Source organism: Panthera pardus, unplaced genomic scaffold (genome assembly GCF_024362965.1).
Source record: "Panthera pardus isolate Hobbes unplaced genomic scaffold, ASM2436296v1 HiC_scaffold_26, whole genome shotgun sequence".
NCBI lineage: Eukaryota > Metazoa > Chordata > Mammalia > Carnivora > Felidae > Panthera > Panthera pardus.
Genome location: NW_026526832.1, coordinates 19,154,683 through 19,177,323, shown reverse-complemented (window position 1 = coordinate 19,177,323; position 22,641 = coordinate 19,154,683). Strand labels below are relative to the sequence as shown.

Here is a 22,641-nt window from a genome sequence, read left to right as displayed (position 1 = left end):
TTAATATAGCATTTAGGGAGGGGGAGTGATAGTTCAGAAGGGAAGAGTTGCCAGAGCAAATCACTTGTAAACAGACTTGAAAGTCAAGAAATAATGCAGTTAGCCATAAGGAAAAGGTATTTTTCATAGAGAACAGAATGTGAACAGGTGAAAGCATTTAATGGAATAACAAGTGGGTAATTGCTAAGAGATATAAAGAATAATAGGCCCTCATCTGTTAATCTGAATCAGAATCATTGGAGTTAGAGTATAGGAATCCTTATTTTTACCTGACTTTGTAGGAGAAAGTTTGAGAACCATTGGGGAGAAGTGAGACTAGAAGAGACTACAGGATGAAACCCTGGAGAATGTCAGCATTTAAGGATTGGGTAGAATGAAGGGAGGCTGCAAAAGAAACTGAGATGAACCAAAATAATTTTCTAATGAAATCTAAGTAGTTGCACCTAGAGAATGAACTACAGTCTTGTAAAAATTTTTGGTAGATCAGAGAGGAGTCAAAAATAAGTTAAACTTTTCTTCCTTGTGATTAGAAGCTGAGACTGAAAAGTAATGCCACAGACAACAAATTATAAAGTCACTACAATTATGATCATACTGTTTGAACTTTTTCTTGCCATAGTTATGGTAAGGGAAGTTTGAGATTAATTGGAGTTTTTGCAAGTAACCAAATACCCTCATTGGACAAGTATTGTAAAATACTTGATAATTGGTTTTGGTGAGTCCTCTAAAAATAAAAGAGGCCTAGAGGGAGGGGTTCTCTAACCACATTGACTTAATTCCCAAGATGCTAATCATGCTGATCATGTGCTTGTACTTATTCGTGAGACGGGATATGTGTCTATCTGAGTCCTACACTGACCATAAAGAAATTCCTATGAGGACGGTTTACTAAGAAGAGTCACATGGGACTTGACTCTTAATGGTTTGTTGATACTTTCAAGTCTTCCTGGTAGAGATTGGTCCCATTGTTTTGGAGGGTGGGTTTTGGAGCAGAGGACTGCCAATTCTTATTAAAAAAAATTTTTTTTAATACTTTTATTGAGGTATCATTGAAGTACAAGATACCATACATTTATATATTACATACCCACAGTTTACGTATTTAAAGTAGACAGTATGATCAACGTTGACATTTGTAAATAACCATAACACTGTCAGCACAATCAAGATAACATTTCCATTTCTCCCAGAAGTTTTTGTGTAATCCGTTCCTTCCTCTGCTCCTGTTCCGGACACCACCGACCTTTTTCTGTCACCGTACAGTGGTTTGCATGTATAAATGCAAAGCATATAGTATATTTTTTATATAAATGAAATTTTATATAAGGTATTTTGTATAAATGAAATCATATAGTATGTTTTCTTTTTGCATGATTTCTTTCACTCAATATAATAATTTTTGACTGAAAATTAGTTTTTATTGCTGAATAGAATTCCATTGTGGATATACCATGATTTGTTTAGCTATCTACCTTGATGGACATTTGGCTAATTTTATTTTGGGGGTATTAAAGCTGCTGTGAACATCCACATACAAGTCTCTGTGTGGAAAAATGTTTTTTCTCTCTTGATCAATGCCTACGATGGTATTTATTTACTAAGATATACCATTTTAGATTGGTTGGGCTATATGTCAGGATTATGTTTACCTTTTTAAGAAATTACCTGTTTTCCAAATTGGTGGTATTATTTTATATACCAGCAGTATATGGGAATAAGCCTTAAATTTTGGCCAATTTTATGGGTGTAGAGTGGTGTTTCATTGTGATTTTGATTTGCATTTTCCTGATGAATAATGATGTAGAACATCTGTTCATGTGCTTATTAGCCATTCATGTATCTTCTGCAAAGTGCCTGTTCGTATCTTTTGCCCATTTAAAAAGTTGAGTTGTTTGTCTTACTATGGAATTGTAGTATTTTTTAAAATTCTGTTCCGAGTACAGTTCCTTTATCTGATAGATGTATCTTGAATATTTCCTTCCAGTCTCTGGTTTGCATTTCATTTTTTAATTGTGTCTTTTGAAGACCAAAAATTATAAATTTATCATTAAAAATGATTAAAATGTTATTATTTTTTCCCTTATCCTTCCTGCCTTTTGTATTCTATTGAGGAAACTTTGCCATCCCTAATTGCAAAGATTTTCTCCTTTGTTTTTTCTAGAAGTTTTCTAGGTTTTACATTTAGGTCTGTGATACATTTAGAGTTAATTTTTTGTGCATGGTGTGTCATAAAAATCAATGTTAATTTCTTTTTATTATTTATCCTGTTGTTAAGACTTCCCTTTCCCTATTCAATTACATTGGCACCTTTGTCAGAAATTATTTGAATATATATATGTGTGGGTCTGTTTCTGGACTCCTTATTCTGTTCCACTGATGTATGTATCTATCTTTTTGCCAATACTAAACTGTCTTGTAGGATTAGAGTAAATCTTGAAATCAGATAGGATAAGTCATCTAACTTTATTGTTCTTTTTAAAAATTTTTTTTAGCTATTCTAGGTTCTTTGTCTTTTTATATAAATTCTAGAGTCAGTTTCTCAATTTCTATAAAAAGAAGCATGCTAAAGTATTGATTGGTATTATATGGAATCAGTAGACCAATTGGGGAGAATTGCCATTTTAACAATACTGAGATTTCTGATTTATGAACATGGTATATTTTTCCGTTTATTTAGATCTTTAACTTCTCTCACCAACATGATGTAGTTTTCATTATAAAATCTTGGTTATCTTTTGTTAGATTTGTTCTTAGGTATTTTATGTGTTTTTCATGTTATTATAAATGATACTATTTTTATAAGTTCATTTCTAGTTTGTTGTTGCTGGTATCTAAGAATATGATTGATTTTATGTGTTAACCTTGTGTCCTGCCACTTGCTTAATTCATTTTTAGTTCTAATAGTTTTTCTATTTTTTGAGATTTTCTTTGTAAACAAACATATAATCTGCAAAAAGGGGCAGTTTTTTTTCTCCTTTTTTGATCTTTATGCCTCCTCCTCCCCTTTAAAAAGGTTAAAAGGGTGCCTAGGTGTCTCAGTCGATTAAGTGTCCAGCTGGTGATTTCTGCTCACATCATGATCTCAGAGGTTCCAGATATTGAGCCCTGAGTTGGGCTCTGTGCTGATAGCAAGGAGCCTGCCTGGGATCCTCTCTCCCTCTCTCTCACTCTCTCTCTGCTCCCCCCCCCCCCAATAAACAAATAAACTTAAAAAAAATATATATATATATAAAAGAAAAAACCTTATTGCAGTGGTATTCAACAGTGGAATCAACCATTCTGGGTCTAGGGGTTTCTTTTTGGGAAATTCTAATGATAAATTAAATTTCTTTAATAGATCTAGAGCTTTTTAGAGTTCCAGTTTCATGTTATGTCAGGCTCGATGCAGGGCTCAACCTCACAAACCGAGATCATGACCTGAGCCAAAATCAAGAGTTGGGTGCTTAACTGACTGAGCGACCCAGGTGCCCCAACAATCTGACTTTAATTGGAGTGTTGAGACCATAAACATTTATTTATTTATTTATCCATCTATTTACTTATTTTTAAAGTTTATTTATTTATTTATTTGAGCAATCCCTACACCCAATGGTTAGAACTCATGACCCGAAAATCAAGAGTTGTATGCTCTTCTGACTGAGCCAGCCAGGTGTCCTGACCATAAACATTTAAATTAATTATTGATATGGTTAGATTTAGGTTTGTTATTTTATTATTTGTTCTCTGTATTTTATTTTTTTGTTCCTTTATACGTTATTTTGTTTTTAATTTTTTTTTTTTTTTTTTTTAGTCTTTATTTATTTTTGAGAGAGAGAGAGAGAGAGACAGAGGGCAAGCAGGAGAGGAACAGAGAGAGAAGGAGACACAGAATCTGAAGCAGGCTCCAGGCTCTGAGCTGTCAGCACAGAGCCCGATGCGGGGCTTGAACTCACAAACTGTGAGATCATGACCTGAACCGAAGTCAGACGCTTAACCGACTGAGCCACCCAGGCACCCCTGTACCTTATTTTGGATTATTTAAATATTTCCTGTCTGATTTTAGTTTATATATTTAATTTTTGCTGTTTTCTTTCTTTTTTCTCTTTCTTTCTCTTGTGTGTAGTACTTGCTTTAGGATTTACAGTATACATACTTATCGTTTCATAGGCTACTTAGAGTTTGTGTACTACCATCTTGCTTAAATGTAAAGGCCTTACAACCATGTAGATTTCTTAACCCGGTCTGCTGACCATTAAGTTATAGCTGTCATATGTATTACATCTACCTATGTTGAAAACCTTGCCAGATAATGTTAAAGTTTTGTTTTAAAGAGGGTTTTGGGGTTTGTTTTTTTTTTTTTTTTTTTAAATATGTTTACCCATTTCTTTTGTTCTTTCTTCATTCTTAAAAACCTAGATTTCTGGTATCATTTTCCTTCAGCTAGAATAATCTCCTTTAGCATTTCTCATAGAGCAGGTCTGCTGACAACAAATTTTCTTTTCTTTTTTTTTTCATCTGAAGAAGTATGCCTAAAGGATATTTACATGGAATATAGAATTTCAGATTGAGAAATTTTTTCTCTCAAGATTTTGTTTTTTTTATTTTTTATTTTATTTTTTAAAGATTTTTTTTTTTAATGTTTATTTATTTTTGAGACAGAGAGAGACAGAGCATGAATGGGGGAGGGTCAGAGAGAGGGAGACACAGAATCTGAAACAGGCTCCAGGCTCTGAGCTGTCAGCACAGAGCCCGATGTGGGGCTCGAACTCACGGACGGTGAGATCATGACCTGAGCCGAAGTCGGCCGCTTAACCGACTGAGCCACCCAGGCGCCCCATATTTTTTATTTTTTAAAAATTTTTTTAACATTTATTTATTTTTGAGACAGAGAGAGACAGAGTATGAATGGGGGAGGGTCAGAGAGAGAGGGAGACACAGAATCTGAAACAGGCTCCAGGCTCTGAGCTGTCAGCACAGAGCCCGATGCGGGGCTCGAACTCACGGACCGCGAGATCATGACCTGAGCCGAAGTCAGACACTTAACCGACTGAGCCACCCAGGGGCCCCAAGATTTTAAAGATGTTACACTGTTTTCTGTTCTCTTTGGTTTCTTTTTTTTTTTTTTAGTTTTAAAAAAAATTTCTTTAATGCTTATTTATTTTTGGGAGAGAGAGAGAGCGCACTAGCAGGGGAGAGGCAGAGGGAGTGGGGGACAGAGTATCAGAAGCAGGCTTTGTGCTGACAAGCAGAGAGCCTGATGCAGGGCTTGAACTCACAAACCATGAGATCATGACCTGAGCTGAAGTTGGACACTTAACCAACTGAGCCACTCAGGCGTGCCTGTTCTCTTTGGTTTCTATTCAAAGTTTTGTGGTCATTCAAATCATTGATGTATATATATACACACACATACATATGTATACATATGTACATATGCATATACAGAAATATAATGTTATTTTTTTTAACTGCTTTCTAGATTTTTTTTAACATTTGGTTTTGAAATTTTTCATTAAGATGTATCTGGGTGTATTTTTCTTTGAGTTTATTTTTTTTTGAGTGTTTGTTGAGCTCCTAGGATCTGTAAATTAATGTCTCATTAATTTTGGGTGATTTTCCACCATTATTTTTTTCAAATGTATTTTCATGCCACAGACTTTTTTCCTTTTCTTTTGGGATTATGGCTACACTTAAGTTAGACATTTTGATGTTGACCCACAGGTTGTTGGGGCTCTGCTGAGTGTTTTTCAGTCTTTTTTCTCTTTGTTCTTCAGATCGGTTAATTTCTATTGATCTGTCCTCAAGTTCACAGGCTCTTTCCTTTTTCATCTCCATTCTGTTATTGAGCCCATTCTGTTTTTATTTCAAATATTGTATTTTTAGTTCTAAAATACAGTTTTTTGTTTGTTTTTTTTTTTTTTTGGTTTCTGTTTTCTGCTGATAATTCCTATCTTTTCCTTCACTTCAAGTGTGTTTTCCTTTATTTCATGAAACATAGTTATAATAGCATCTTTAAATCTTTGGTAGTTCTAACTTCTGGATCATCTTGGGGTGACATTTGTTCATTATCTGTTCCTTTCAGAATTATTCACATTTTACTGGTTCTTTGTGTATTGCATAATTTTGGAATTTATTCCTAATATTGTGAATGTTATTTGGATAGACTTTGGGTGCTTTTAGAATCTTCTGGGAGATCATTGCTGTTTTGTTTTATTTAAAAAAATTTTTTTAATGTTTATTTTTGAGAGAGAGAATACTAGCAGGGGAGGGGCAAAGAGAAAAGGAGACAGAATCCAAAGCAGGCTCCAGGCTCTGAGCTATCAGCACAGAACCCGATGCAGGGCTCGAACTTATGAACTGTGAGATCATGACCTGAGCTGAAGTCGGACACCTGACTAACTGAGTCACCCAGGTGCCCCATCATTGCTGTTTTTATTTTAGCAAGTAACCTATTTACTGTTCAGACTATAAGTTCTGTCTTGTCTTCTGAGGGTATTGGTTCAATCTTAGTTCCATTATTAAAAAAAAAAATTTTTTTTAATGTTTAATTTTGAGGGAGGGGAGGGGCAGAGAGAGGGAGACACAAGAATCTGAAGCAGGCTTCAGGCTCTGAGCTGTCGGCACAGAGCCTGATGCAGGGCTCAAACTTAAGAACCGTGAAATCATGACCTAAGCTGAAGTTGGACGCTCAACCGAGCCCCCAGATGCCCCTTAGTTCCACTCTTCTAAGTCTTTGCTATGATAGTTGAAGTCTGTTTTGAATAGTTTAGTGGTTTGTTGGAGACTTTTTCAGGTGTTTCAAGTCTTGTTTCATTTCTCCAAGCTTTTGCTACATTGGATTGGGTCTGTCTCTCACTAGTAGCTCAGGGGTTAGTCTGAGGCTTGTGCAATTTGTTAAAATCTTATTTCACCTTTTGAAGCTTTTGCTAAACTGGCTTGGGTATGCTCCACACATACATGGCTCAGATTAAGCGGTGATTTGTATGAATTCAGACAGAATTATGCGATTACCTTCTTTGCATGTCTCTTCTTCACAGCTCTCTCACACCTTCTGGTCTATAGAGACCCCTTTTCCTGGTTTCTCTGGTCAGAAAGATAGAGTTTTTGTTGGAATGTAGGCTGCCCATGCTACTCTACAAATGGGCCCACCCTTATTGCAGAGCCACATGTGAGGGAAAACAAAAAAAAAGAGCGGGGGGGGGGGGGAACACATCCCATGGGAGTCACTTCTCCCAGTTTTGACTTCTCTCGACAATTCACCTGCTTTGTTTTCTTTTCAGAATCTAGGAGTTTTAGTTGTAATAAGCAGGAGGGATGGGCTGTAGAGGGCTTATGCACCATGGCTGAATCAAGACTTCGCTGTATTAAATTTGTAATTTTGGATCTCATGTGCAGAGAAGTGAGAATCATTCTTCCCTGCTCAGAGTATACTGACATCATCAGTCCCTATTATTTTTTGTTTTACCTGTTTCCATTTCCATCTCCTTCCAGAGACAACCATGTTAGCAAGTGTGACATTTGTCCTTAAATATTTATGAATCTTTGTAAAATAGCTAGTGCTGTTTACACGTTTATTTGTTTTTAATTTACCAAAATGACATTAGTCTTGTTCTGTTTCTTCTGTCATTCAACAGTATGCTTTTTGGTTATGTTCATGTCTCTATGTGTAGAAATGGTTTATTGCTTCTAACAACTACATAGTATTCCATAGTAGACATGTATCACATTTTACTTACATATTTCTTAAGAATGGTCACCTAGGGGCACCTGGGTGGTTTAGTAGGTTAAGCGGCCAACTCTTGATTTCGGCTGAGGTCATGATCTCACAGTTCACGAGATTGAGCCCCACATCGGTCTCTGTGCTGACGGCGCGCCTGCTTGGGATTCTTTCTCTCCCCCTCTCTCTCAGGACCGCTTTTGTGCCTATGTGCACACTCTCTCTTTCGAAATAAATAAGTAAACATTTAAAGTATTATATTGAATCTGCCAATTTACGTCTATTACAAAACCTTAGTTCAAGTCCTTATCATCTCTTATCTATTCTATTACAATAAACTGCTACCTCTTCTCCCTTTATTCACTTTTCCTCCATGGGTCATCTAATGTATAGCATCCAGAGTGATCTTTCTGAACCATAAACCTAACACATGCCTCACACAGATCTTTAGCTGGAGAAGGATGTCTCAGAGGTTCTTGGGCCACACTTTTGAGAACTGCTGCTCCTCTGTGCATTCTGAGCCTCCTAGAAGATAACTTTGTAATTACTCAGTCATGTTTGTTAACTACATAGTGACTGGTCTTAAATTTGGGAATTTGGATCCAGCTGTGTATCAGACTTGTCTGGCCAGCTTACATCAGACAAGACAGCACCTTTCCTTTAACTGTGGGAACTAAGAATCATATTGCCTAGATAAGACAGGACAGCCCTGACACCAGGTTTAGGGAGGAGGCTAAGGGAGAGGGAAGATGGAGCAGACTAGAGCCCTACAAACTGTTTTTTTCCTTCTTTATTCTCAGGGCTACTATTTAGTTACTGTCCCTCTCTCAGAGAAATAGAGGTGCCTGGTTACAGATCCATGGGATCTTCTGAAGGGTCGTAGAACAACCTATTACTTTGACTACTTTCTTTTCTTGGATCAATCTAGGAAAGAATGCCTACTTGGACTGCAGAGTGAGCACTAATGTGTACTGCTTTCTCTTATCACAATAAAGTATAATAATAATTTTATATGTTGCCTTTGGTCAACCATTGTAATTGTTAGATTACAACCTAATCCTGTTCTTATTATCAGGCTTCTTAGGTTTTGCATCGGTTACCAACTTCTTATGATATAAAATGATTAATAGGAACTTTACTCTTGTGGTATATATATTTGTGTCATATTAATAGCAGGACCCAGTGCTCCATAAAGGATAATAGTTTCCAGTACACTATTCCTCACGATGACTCCTTAAGCGGCTCGTCGTCTGCTTCTTCATGTGAGCCAGTGAGTGATTTTCCAGCATCCTTCCGAAAGTCTACCTACTGGATGAAGATGAGAAGGGTCAAGGCAGCTGCTGCTTCGCGTGTTGAAGGTACCAGTATCTCTGCTTTATTTCAAAGACAGAGCATTCTCTAGGTAGCTGTTGTAAATGGTTCTTAAAGTATTAAGCATCACATATGTTTCTCACATCTGTGTTAGGCTGTCACACACTGTTAAGCTTTGTGAACTGTCCTTTTATTTTATTTTTTTAGTTATTTATTTTCTTTTTTAATTTACATCCAAATTAGTTAGTATATAGTGCAACACTGATTTCAGGAGTAGACTCCTTACTGCCCCTTATCCATTTAGCCCATCCCCCCTCCCACCACCCCTCCAGTAACCCTCAGTTTGTTCTCCATATTTATGAGTCTCTTCTGTTTTGTCCCCCTCCCTGTTTTTATATTATTTTTGTTTCCCTTCCCTTATGTCCATCTGTTTTGTCTCTTAAAGTCCTCATATGAGTGAAGTCATATGATTTTTGTCTTTCTTTGACTAATTTCACTTAGCATAACACCCTCCAGTTCCATCCACGTAGTTGCAAATGGCAAGATTTCATTCTTTTTGATTGCCGAGTAAAACTCCATTGTATATATATACCACATCTTCTTTATCCATTCATCCATCGATGGACATTTGGGCTCTTTCCATACTTTGGCTATTGTTGATAGTGCTGCTATAAACATGGGGGTGCATGTGTCCCTTCGAAACAGCACACCTGTATCCCGTGGATAAATGCCTAGTAGTGCAGTTGCTGGGTTGTAGGGTAGTTCTATTTTTAGTTTTTTGAGGAACCTCCATACTGTTTTCCAGAGTGGCTGCACCAGCTTGCATTCCCAACTGTCCTTTTATTTTAGAGTGAAATTCTTACTCCTCTAGGTTATATGGGTATCAGCCTTTCCTCTTCAAATGATTTGAACTTCTTTCCCATTATACCAGTTTCATCCTCTGTTGACATTTAGAGGCCTTTATTATTCATGGGGAACAATTGATCAGTTGGGATGGAGAACAGTAAAAGAATGAAATGGGGAGGTCGAATGAGTTAGTGAAGTTTTACCAACTTCCCTAAAACTGTCAGACACTTCTGTGGGGCTTGTGTTTGCTGATGATCTCTCCTGTGATGACCTTGTGAGTGGTTTTTTTTTTTTTTTTTTTTTTTGGTGAGTGATGTTTTGAAGGCTGGCCAGTATGTTCACTTGTAAGCCATACTGAGGGTTTTGTTTGTTTGTTTTTGTGTGGTATTTCAGGGTCAGGTGGAGTATCAACCAAAGGAAAAAGGAAACCCAGGCAGGAAGAAGATGAAGACTATCGAGAATTTCCTCAGAAGAAGCATAAGCTTTATGGTGAGGGAGTAACTTTGCTAATTCTTTTCCCTTGGGTATCTTGGCTTTATTCTTCAGGGGTAAAAGGGAGAGAGACCTGAGGTTTTGGCCCTTGGAGCACTGCTGAACCCTTTGATTTTTTGGCGAGGAATGGCTTTCATCCTACCTGACTTTTTTGATTTTTTTCCTGTCATAACTTTTTTTTTTTTCCACATTTACTCATTTTTGAGAGACAGAGAGAGACAGAACACAAATGGGGGAGGGGCAGAGAGAGAAGGAGACACAGAATCCGAAGCAGGCTCCAGGCTCCGAGCTATCAGCACAGAGCCCAATGTGGGGCTCGAACCCACGAACTGCGAGATCATGACCTGAGCCGAAGTCGGACGCTTAACTGACTGAGCCACCCAGGCGCCTCTATTATTTTTATTTTATTTTTTTTTAATATGGAATGCTTATATGTGCTGCCGAAGCGAGCACTTTTTAAAAAAAAATTTTTTTTTACATTTATTCATTTTTGAGAGACAGAGAGAGACAGAGCACAAATGGGGGAGGGGCAGAGAGAGAGGGACCCTGTCATAACTTAAGGGAGACGGTTGGTTGAGGGAGTGGGACATAGGGTGTTGAGAAGAGATGGGAGGAAATTTTGATAGTAACAGATTGGATAGCAAAGGTGATATGTTGGGCTTCAAGTTTCTGTCTTGTGTCAGGGAGGAAGCAACGGCCTAAAACTCAACCTAATCCTAAATCCCAGGCTCGTCGTATTCGGAAGGAACCACCAGCTTACGCAGCAGGTATGTTTTCTGTTGGAAGCTTTGGGGTATCAAGGTCTCGCACTCTGTTTTTTGTTGTTGTTGTTGGTCAAGGAGTGATGTTACAAAGAGTTTCTTTAAGGAGGCAGTTATTAAGGGTATGGGTTTGGAGGCCAGTCAGACCCTCCTTTAAGTTTTGGCTTTTAACTCATTTTCTGGTCTGCCTTCATCTAGTTAACTTCTGCAGGCTTTAGTTACCTTGTTTCTAAATAGGGATAATGAAGGTAGTCAGAATTTTCATGGAGACTAAATGGGGATAAAAACATTTAAGAACATCTTCAGACACACAGGAAACAGGAAATTGGCTGTTATATATCTAAGTATCCCATTATTATATGCTGCTGTGAAAATGTTGCCCATTGTTGGTTATACCTCAGTAAAGCTAGAAAAAAAAATGTTGCCCAGTTCTTTAAGCTGCTGGGCTTTTGAATGGTTCTCAGATGGTTTTCGTCGTGGAGGACTGAGTAGGAGTATCAGAAACTCCTCATTGTCTGAAAAAAAATTACTTCTAGAAAGAGTCTTTTCCCCAGGAAGGAAAAAAAATGATACTTTTACTAAATTCCAGGAATACGTTTTCTGTTTCTAGAGAATTCTGCAAATTATGAAGTGTTTCTTTCTCTGCTTTGTAGGCAGTTTGGAGGAACAATGGTACCTAGAAATCGTGGATAAAGGCAGTGTCTCCTGTCCTACCTGCCAGGCGGTGGGGAGGAAGACCATAGAGGGCTTAAAGAAACACATGGAGACCTGCAAACAGGTTAGAGATTTTGTGGGGTTTCATAAGGGTTATGACCTTTTCCCATACCTCAGACAAGTATCACTGTGTCAGTGTGCTGATTACTGTGGAGAAACAGCAGCATTGTGTTACAAGGAAAACAGAGGCTTTAGAGTCTGACAGACTTGGGTTTGAATCTTCATTTAGCCACTTACTGGTTGTGTCATTTAGCTTTTTATGTGTGGACCTTGTTTTTCTCATTTATCTTACAAATTATACAAATAATTTTATGTAGTCCCTGAGGGGATAAGAAAGAAATAATACATGCTGAGTGCCCACCCCGTTACTCGGCAAATGTTGGCGCTCAGTAAATGGTAATTCTTACTCCTTTAAAAATGAGTTACTTTTACTTCTTTACCCTTGAGGATGTGACACTGAGGTTGTGGGGTTTTGAGATTCTTTGGGTTTTGGAAATAAAGGAGACACAGACGAGAGCATCCGGGTAGGACTTTGTTACATTCTGTTTCTCTGTTGAACAACCTGACACTGAGCAGTATTTCTTCCTGTAGGAAATGTTTACTTGTCATCATTGTGGGAAACAACTTCGTTCACTGGCAGGGATGAAGTATCACGTGATGGCAAATCATAATAGCTTGGTAAGAGTATCTTCTGTCCTGTATGAGCCTGTGTGTGTTTGGATGTCTTTACTTAGATGAGTGCGGATAACCCAGTGGAGGTGTCTAAGGCTCTGGGGCTTTATAGGGGTGTGAGTAAGAATACCTTTTTGATAGAAGAGTCATGCACATGAAACCTTTGCGGTGGGTATTTGTGTGTTTAGGTTAGCCCCAGAGGTTCGTCTCCTGGAAGATAGAGGCTCTGAGCTCTTATTTGCATTACATTTGCTTCCTTGTCTGTCTAGGAGAAGATGGAGAAAGCCAGGAGTCAGATAACTAAGCTTCATGGGCATCGGCTTAGGTGCTAGTCCAGTCCTTGATTCTCCTATGATACAATTTTTTTCTGTATCTGTCTTTTCCATGAATCATCTGCTTGTTTGCTTGTCTTGCTTTCTAGCCCATTTTGAAGGCTGGAGATGAAATAGACGAACCAAGTGAGAGAGAGCGGCTCCGAACAGTTTTAAAGAGACTGGGAAAGCTCAGGTGCATGCGCGAGGTAAGAGCCCAGGGACAGTGTCTCCTTCTGCCTGGAGTCTTGAATCAATGTCTTTCTGTTATTTTGTTCCATTTCTTCTCTCTTGTAGACCTGGTTCTGTGTCATCTTACAGGGTAAGAGTGGCTCCTGCTTTTCCAGCTGTTTTGAATTCATTAGTAGCTCTTTATTTTTTTTCTCATCTCCACAAACTTATTTCCCCCCTCTTTCCCTTTGTTCAAAGGAGTTTCTTTACCATCCTTTTTTAGTGTGATGAAAAGGATCTTAGTATTCTCACTGTGAGGAGCTTTGCCATTGCTGGGTGTATGATACTGGGGTGGAGTCGAGTCACAGACCAGAGAGGAAGCTCTGCCGCAGGGGAGACACACAGATCCAGTTTACTGAATGCCAACTAAACTGATTGACTGTCACGGTTGGTGGTGGACAGGACAGGCGTTCGGCCAGGCACAAGGGCCAAGGAAAGGTTGTGCCAATGGGAAGTGTTGGAGAGGGTCTAGTGATACCAGAGGATCTATTTACGTGAGGTGGTGGTTGAATGCTTTGTGGCTGTTGAGAAATTGAGAAATCATGTCAAAAGATGTAAGATTATAGTTCAGGCCTTTCTCCTGTGTTCAGAGTTGCTCTAGTAGCTTCACCAGCATCATGGGATATCTGTACCATGTCAGAAAATGTGGCAAAGGGGCTGCAGAGCTGGAGGAGATGACCCTGAAATGTCACCACTGTGGAAAGCCATATAAATCGAAGGCTGGACTTGCGTATCACCTGAGGTCAGAGCATGGGCCTGTGAGTACTGATTACTTTCCAGACCCTGTTTGGGGATCTGTTTTTTGGGGACTCCTTACTCCGACATCTTCCCATACATCCGCTGTTCCTTATTTGTATCCCCTTTTAATCTTTGAATGCTTTTGTTTTCCTTTCCTTATTTTTCCTTGGTTCTCTTATTTCTGCCTTTTGAACATAATTAGGTTAGAGAAATCAAAGTTCAGCGTGTAATCTGTGCAGAAGTAAACTCATTATTATACTTTTAAAGCTTAAGGCATTCCGATTTAGCTAGAAATTTTGTGGAAATTTCTGTCCGGCTGGTTCTTCCATTCCAATTTTTTTGTCTTGATTTTTTCCCCCTTGATTACATTTCTAGGCTTCCCCCACCTCATGTTTCTTTTTAGAATTCAGTTTCAAGGTATAATTTACATATGATAATTAATATTCACCCTTTTAATTTTTTAATTTTTTATTTTTTTTAATGTTTATTTTTTGAGAGCGAAGACAGTATGGGGGGGTGGGCGGAGAGAGAGAGGGAGGCACAGAATCCGAAGCAGGCTCCAGGCTCTGAGCTGTCAGCACAGAGCCTGATGCGGGGCTCAAACCGATGAACTGTGAGATCATGACTTGAGCCGAGGTTGGACGCTTAACCGCCTGAGCCACCTAGGCGCCCCAATATATTCACCCTTTTTAGTGTGCAGTTACGAGTTTTGACAAATACATAGTCATGTAGTCACCAGCACAATCAAGATATAGAACGATTTGACCACTGATTTATTTTCTGTCCCTATAGTTTTGCTTTTTTCACAATGTCCTATAAATGGAGTCATACCATATGTAGCCTTCCTTTTGAGTCTGGCTTCTTTCACTTAGCATAATACATTTGAGACTCATCCATGTGTTGCATGTATCATTAATTTATTTCTTTTTATTTCTGTCTAGGATTCCATTGTATGGATGTTTCACAGTTTCTTTATCCATTCATCAGTTGAAGAACATTTGGGTTGTTCCCATACTTTGGCAATTATGAATAAAGTTACTATAAACATTCACATAAAAGGCTTTTGTGTGAAAATAAATTTTAATTTCTCTTGGGTAAATACTTAGGAATGGGATAGCTAGGTCATATGATAAATGTATGTTTAACTTTATGAGAAACTGCCAAACTCTTTTTCAGAGTGGCTGTACCATTTTGCATTCTCACTAGTAAAATATGAGAATTCCAGTTGCTTTGTATCCTTGTTAGGATTTGCTGTTGTTAATTTCATTTTTTTCTTGGTCCATTCTATTAGGTATGCAGTGGTATTTCACTGAAGTTTAAATTTGCATCTCCCTAGTGACTAATGACATTGACCATCTTTTCATTTGTTTATTGGCAATGTCAGTTGTTAGTGAAGTGTCTTCTTTTTTGAAGTGGCCATTGAAATCCTTTATTATTGGAGTTTTGTTGTCTTACTAGGAAGTTTTGAGGATATTCTGAGTTTTTTATATATTTTGGACAGAAGCCCTTCATCAGATACATGTTTTGCAAATATTTTCTCCCAGTCTATAGTTTGTCTTTTCATTTATTTACAGTGTTCTAAATTTTTTTATAAGTTTATTTATCTTGAGAGGGAGAGAGAGCATCCAAGCAAGGGAGGGGGAGAGGGAGAGAGAGAAGCCCAAGCAGGCTCTGCTTAGTGTGGAGCTTGATGTGGGGCTTGATCTCACAGCTGTGAGATCATGACCTGAGCTGATATCAAGAGTCAGATAGATGCCCAACCGACTGAGATGCCCAGGAACCCCTATAGTGTTTTTCAAAGAGCATAGTTCTTAAGTTCGATTTATCATTTTTTCCTTTTATGGGTAATGCTTTTTTTGTTTTTGTTTCTAATATCTCTTTGCCCAACCCAGTTTTCTTTTCGTTTCTTTTTTTTTTTTTAATGTTTTTATTTATTTTTGAGAGAGACAGAGTGTGAGTGGCGGAGGGGCAGAGAGAGCGAGAGAGGGAGACACAGAATCTGAAACAAGCTCCAGGCTCTGAGCTGTCAGCACAGGGCCAGATACGGGGCTTGAACTCATGAACTGTGAGATCATGAACTGAGCCACCCAGGCACCCCCCAACCCAATTTTCTATTGCTGCTATAAAAAATCACAAGGGGGCCTGGGTGGCTCAGTCGGTTGAGTGTCTGACTTTGGCTCAGGTCATGATCTCACAGTTCTTGGGTTCCAGCGCTGCATCTGAGCTGTCAGCACAGAGCCTGGAGCCTGCTTCTGATTCTGTGTCTTCCTCTCTCTCTGCCCCTTCCCCACTCACACTCTTGTCTCTCTCTCAGAAAATAAGACATTTTAAAAAAATCACCACAGAATTAATGGCCTAAATAACACAACTGTATTGTTTCAGTGTATTAGGCCCGAAGTCCAGGGATAGCACAGCTCAGCTGGCTCCCCTGTGTAGGACCTCACCAGGCTGGCATCAAAGTGTCAGTAGGACTGTTCCTTTTTGGAGGCTCAAGGGGAGAATCTGTTTTGAGGCTCGTTAAAATTAAGACTTGAGTTCCATGCAGTTAGTTGTAGGACCTCATTTCCTTGGTTGCTGTAGGCCGAGAGTTGTTCTCGGGTTCTGAAGGCCATCTATGTTCCCTGGCTTGGAAGGCCTCCCTATGGTCCCTTCCTCTTCAAGTCAGCAGCAGTATCGAGTCTCTCTCACACTCTGAATCTCTCCTGCCTTTTCTTCTGTCACACCTCTCTTACTTAAAGTCAACTGATTCTGGACTTTAATTAGATCTACAAAGTACCTTCACAGCAGCACATAGATTAGCGTTTAATTGAATAACTGATGACTGTAGCCTAGCCAGGGTGACACATCAAAAAACCATTACACCCAGGATTACAAAAATGTCCTCCCTTTGTTTCTTCTAGAAGTTTTATAGTTACATGGTTTACATTTCATTTTGAGTTAATTTTTATAGGTAGTATGAGGTAGGAATGGGTTGAGGTTCATGTCTTTGCACATGGCTATGTCTTGACCTTTACTTATTAAAATAGAACAGACTTTACCCTAAGAAATTTTTTATATCCGCAAAATACGCATGAAGGTGGTAGAGCTTTATGCTAGTGGTTAGCAAGCCAGTGAAGAGCTTTTGATACTTAGAGCAGGAAGGATAGCCCTTAATCATTGGCTTTGATGGAAGCCACTTCTCAGGCCTGTGTTTTGCTATGTCTCATTCTTGCAGATCTCATTCTTTCCAGAGTCAGGACAGCCAGAGTGCTTAAAGGAGATGAGCCTGGAGCCAAAGAGTGGGGGTCGAGTTCAGAGGCGTTCTGCCAAGATAGCTGTGTACCACCTGCAGGAGCTGGCTTCTGCTGAACTGGCCAAGGAATGGCCTAAGAGGAAGGTGCTTCAGGATTTGGTGCCTGATGATCGGAAGGTAAAGTAGAAACTTGCATTAATTTTGAACCATGTCTGATGTTGTGCTTAGTACATACGGAAAAGCAAATGCACTTGAGTACATGATAAACAGTATGTTGCTTCTTTTTTTTTAAATTAATTAATTAATTTATTTTATTTTTTAAAAAATATATGAAATTTATTGTCAGATTGGTTTCCATACAACACCCAGTGCATCCCAAAAGATGCCCTCTTCAATACCCATCACCCACCCTCCCCTCCCTCCCACCCCCCTTTAGCCCTCAGTTTGTTCTCATTTTTTAAGAGTCTCTTATGCTTTGGCTCTCTCCCACTCTAACCTCTCTTTTTTTTTTTTCCTTTCCCTCCCCATGGGTTCCTGTTAAGTTTCTCAGGATCCACATAAGAGTGAAAACATGGTATCTGTCTTTCTCTGTATGGCTTATTTCACTTAGCATAACACTTTCCAGTTCCGTCCACCTTGTTACAAAGGGCCATATTTCATTCTTCCTCATTGCCACATAGTACTCCATTGTGTATATAAACTACAATTTCTTTATCAGTATGTTGCTTCTTAATTCTTAGAGATGGAGTATGTCTGATCCAGCTTCAGTGTTTGGATTCATATGGGTCCTAGAGAGACCGTCTGTTTCAGAAGTTCCTTAAGGAACCCTCTTAATTTTGAACTGCTTCTGGAGGGAATCCAAATTCCAGATTAGTTTTTTTTGTTAGTCTTTGTTTCCACTTTGTTAGTTTTTTGTTAGTCTTTTGTTAGTCTCTGTTTCCACTTTGTTAATTTGTATGTAGTAGTTTATATTTAGTTTAGCTAAAGGATTTCAGTTTGTTTTTCTAGCAACAGAACTCCTCTCCCCACCCACTTTTTTTTCCCAAATGAAAATTATATAAAACACCAATATGTAGAATAACTTAAAATAGAGTCGCTGGGGTGCCTAGGTGGTTCAGCTGGGTAAGTGTCCAACTTCAGCCAAGGTCATGATCTTGTAGTTTGTGAGCTTGAGTCCCATGTTGGGCTATCTGCTGATAGCTCAGAGCTTGGAGCTGCTTCGGATTCTGTGTCTCATTCTCTCTCTGCCCCTCCCCTGCTCATGCTCTGTCTGTCTCTCTCTCTCTCAAAAATAAATATTAAAAAAAAAAAATTAAAAATGGAGTTTCTGTATGTAACTAGGGGTAGTGAGCCCAAAACTTTGCCTACTTGGCCTTCTCCTTGATACTTTTATCATTCCTTCCATGGCCCCAAGTGTACTTCTCAGGGTTATAGAATGTAGCTTAGAAGCCTTTGGTTTAAAATAGATCATAGACCAAAGGAACATATTTGGCCAAGAGGAGATAAGGAGTATATGACTATGGGGTAGTCATGGGAAGGGCTTGGGAGGATATACGAGTAAAGATTAAGGTTAGAGCTAAGGACCTATTACTCTCCATGGTATCAAGAAAGATAGTTTAGATTTGGCCTAGGGCTTTGACTCATGAGGGGAATGTCATATATTATAAGAAAATGTCAATTCGTGGAAGTGGATACCTTTTATTTGGTCTAAAAACCAGTCCTACTGGTGTCCAAGGAGTTGGATCCTGTTCTTGAGTATCAGAGCATCCTTTTTTGTTTCAGACTCATTGCTACTTTTTTACTGCCACAGGCTAAAGTATGTGGTTATCTAAATTTCAGTTTAAATGTGAATTTTGTACAGTGGTATGTATCTTATGATATTGTAGTCCGTTTGCTTTCACTGTGTTGATCGGTGTAGGGAATTAGACATAAATATTTGTTAACTGATTGATAAGGTTTGCTAGTCTTATCTAGCAGATACTCTCCTAAAATCATCAGTTTTATAGTTTGACATTGTGTAGGTTAAAGGCATTATTATTTTGTTTTGTTTTAAACTAAAAATTTAATTGGAATAGATAATATATTCTTGTTCAGAAGTCAAAATGATAATAAACATTGAGATATCTCACTCTCACCCCATCCTTGTTCTAGCCTGTATCCATGGTAGCCATTCTTACCGGTTTCTTGTGTGTCCTTCCAGTGTTTTTTAATGCAAATACAAGCAATATGGTCTAGGAAAAACTCTTGTGTTTTCTTTTACCCACATACTACTACACACTTAACACTTCTGACACCAGATGTGTGGGTTTTTCCCACACAGACTAATTTTCTAACACCATCTGCGTGTCCTACAATTTAATTCAGTCCTGACACTATCTACCTGGAGTTAGTGTCAGGTCCACAAGTTAAGGGCTCAGTCTCACAGGACTGTTCCAATTTCAGGTGCCAGTCACAAGTCCCAGGTTGTCATCTGTACTTCTGACTGACTGGGCTAAAAATTGGAGTTCCCATGCTCCCCTCCCTGGTTTAGGTAATTTGCTAGCATGGCTCACAGAACTCAGGGCAACGTGTTTACTGGTTTGTTATAAAGGATATAATAAAATCTGCAGATGAACAACCAGATGAAGAAATACAGAGTGAGGTCTAGAAGAGTCCCCAGCATAGGAGCTCCTATCCCTGTGGAGTTGGAGGTGTATCACCCTCTTGGCACATATATATACTCTCTGAACCCCATAATTTTGGGACTTTTATAGAGGCTTCATCACATAGGCATGATTGATTAACTATCCCTAGCCCCTTTCCCTCTCTAGAGAATGGGGAATGTGTCTGAAAGTTCAAAGCTTCTAATCAAGGCTTGGTTTTGCCAGTGGCTAGCCCACCGAGGAGCCCACAGAGTATTACCTCATCAAAACAAAAGATACTCCTATCACTCAGGAAATTCCAAGGGATTTATGAACTCTGTCCAAATACTGGTATTACTCAGAAAATTAGTAGGTGTTTTAGGAACTCTCTAGCAGGAACCAGGTTCAGAGACTGAGTATTAGCAGGAACTGAGGGCAGAGACCAATAAATATTTTTTCTTGTTTCACAAATATATATTTCTTTCTTTTAAATGTTTCCATTTATTTTGAGAGAGAGAGCACATAAGCAGGGCAAGGGCAGAGAGAGGGAGAGACAGAATCCAACACAGGACTCGAACTCACAAACTGTGAGACCATGACCTGAGCTGAAATCCAGAGTCAGAAGCTTAACTGACTGAGCCACCAAGACACCCCTATATTCCTTTTTCAAAAATCTTTTTATTTGGAAATAATTTTAGACTTACCGAGTCATTGCAAAATTAGTACAGAGTTCCCATATGCTCTTTACCTGGCTTCCCCTAATGCCAACATCTTACATAACCAATAACATAGGATCCCATCAAGATCTCACATTTAATTCTCTTTACTGAGTCTCCTTGGTCTCCTCCCATCTGTTATCATCCTTCTGGCTTTATTGATCTTTTGTGCTCTTGACACTTTTGAAGAGAACAGGCTCGTTGTTTTGTGGAATATCCCTAATATGGATTTGTCTAGTGTTTGCTCAAGATTAGATTGAAAGTTATATGTTTTTGTCAAGATTACCACTGAAGCAGTGTTTGCCTTTCTCAATGTACCATATTAGGAGGTATATGATGTTGATGTGTCTTTTTTACCAGTGATAACTTTGATCACTTGATTAAGGTGTATTGTCCAGTTTTCTCCAAGGCAAAATTACAGTTTTCCTCTTTGTAATTAGTGAACATTTTGTTGGGATAGTGACACTGTGCAACTACCCTGTGTCTTATCATACCTCTGCCCACTTGCTGTAGCATCCATCAGTGACTCTTGCCTGCAACAGTTATTATTATGGTTGTTTGCCTAATGATGGTTTGTGTTTCCATTACTTCTTCCATAAATTATTAATTGAAATTCTGTGAGAAAATACGTCCTTTTTTTCTCTTAATCTATTTATATCAGTATGGACTCATGGATATTTTATTGTAGGTGTATAATCCAGTGCTATTATTATTCATTTTTTGGCTCAAATTGTTCCCGATTTGGCCATCAAGAGCTCTTTGCAGTGGGCCCCTGTGCCTTTTTGACATGCTTCTATCATTTTTTTGAGTACTCTTTAACAACATAAGGTGCTGTAGAGTCATCTTGTGCATTCCCTTCCCCCGCCCTGGAATCAACCATTTCTCTAAAGAATGCTGGTTTCTTTTATTGGAGAATATACTTAAAAAACAAGATTTGAATGCTGGGTGTACTCACTCCTGCTGGGGTGTCATTGCTTCTGGGCCCTCTTGGTGGCTAGAACTAGGATATATATGTATGTCTACTCATAGATGAAAACACACACTCTGTGTTCATTTTTATGTCTGTCTGTATACATATTTAAAGCCATGATACCTTCACTTCCAGTCCAACACCACAAGTTTCATTCTTGCCTTCCTTTGTGCTTATTTGTAACTCCTTTCTCTAACAGTAAGAAAACCTAGCTCTCACTGTTTGTAATATATTTACTTATTTGCTTAGTCCTAGTATAACATAAAGTGGTTTTACAATTATTAAGCCATACCCCTGTAAAAACAGGTTTATTAGCTATAGAAGAATATTTGTATATCGTTCTTTTCATCTTCAGCCTTACAGTATATAGTCAAAGTACTGTTTTATTTTTTTTTTTTAACTTACCTATTTATTTTGAGAGAGGGAGAGAGAGAGAGAGAAAGAGAATTCTAAGCAGGCTCCACACTAACATGAACTGTGAGATCATGACCTGAGCCAAAGTCAGATACGCCACTGACTGAGCCACCCAGGTGTCCCTCAAAGTATTATTTTACGGTTATTTAGATTGGCTTTCTCCCTCGCTCCCTTCATTATGCTTCTCATTTGTAATCCTTAGGTTCATGTGTTACTTTTCTTTACATTTTGAGTTCCCCCTACATCCTGTTTAATTGAAACTAGTCATTTCTCTTGGGGGGTATGTGAAACATTATCATAGTTCTAAAAGTCAGACCCTATACAAAAGGTCATCTTATAGAAGGGGCACTGCCCTCTTCCCAGCTTTCCCATTCTGAATACCCTTTTGTTTCCATCCTGTGCCCACCTTGCTCCCTGCAGAGACCACCACACTCAGTTTCTGCTTTATCCTTCCTATATTTTTATGGGCTAGATGACCAGATACATACATATTTTCTTACATCTTTTTCTTTCTCACATAGATACTCTTTTGTAATTTGCTTTACTTCACTTAAAAGTGTATCCTGGAAATCACTCCATATGTGTTCTTAGAGATTATCCTCGTTTCTTTTTTTTATAGCTGCGTAAACATGATAGTTATTACATGAATATAATAGTTTATGCAAATATTCTCTTATCACTATAAAAGGATTTTAGATGGACCTGTGTACCCTAGCTGCAGAAGAGAGGAGGTGCTTATAAATAAAGCCAGCTCTGTGCTCTGATTCCTCTTATAGATTTGGCAGAGTTCCTTTAGGCTGCCTTCCTTATTTCCTCTTACCTCTGGGTTTTGGTTCTGTTTTTCTGTCTCAGAAAGAGCATCAGCTTCTTTTCAGATACTTCCATTTTCCAAGCAGGAGGATTGTTTACTCACTGG

The 22,641-nt window shown here is 38.6% G+C and overlaps 1 protein-coding gene across 3 annotated transcripts in view; it reads left to right on the top strand.

Moving 5' to 3' along the window:
- Positions 1-22,641, top strand: part of ZNF512 (zinc finger protein 512) — a 33,998-nt gene that overhangs the window by 1,415 nt on the left and 9,942 nt on the right. For 2 of the 3 annotated variants that reach the window (XM_019448995.2, XM_019448976.2), the window contains exons 3-10: positions 8,870-9,054; positions 10,247-10,342; positions 11,029-11,112; positions 11,760-11,884; positions 12,412-12,498; positions 12,914-13,012; positions 13,625-13,792; positions 16,987-17,181. In XM_019448995.2, the coding sequence (XP_019304540.1) occupies positions 8,870-9,054; positions 10,247-10,342; positions 11,029-11,112; positions 11,760-11,884; positions 12,412-12,498; positions 12,914-13,012; positions 13,625-13,792; positions 16,987-17,181 (1,039 nt within the window). The remainder of the gene's footprint in view (positions 1-8,869; positions 9,055-10,246; positions 10,343-11,028; positions 11,113-11,759; positions 11,885-12,411; positions 12,499-12,913; positions 13,013-13,624; positions 13,793-16,986; positions 17,182-22,641) is intronic. The other variant, XM_019448987.2, reaches the window with a different exon arrangement.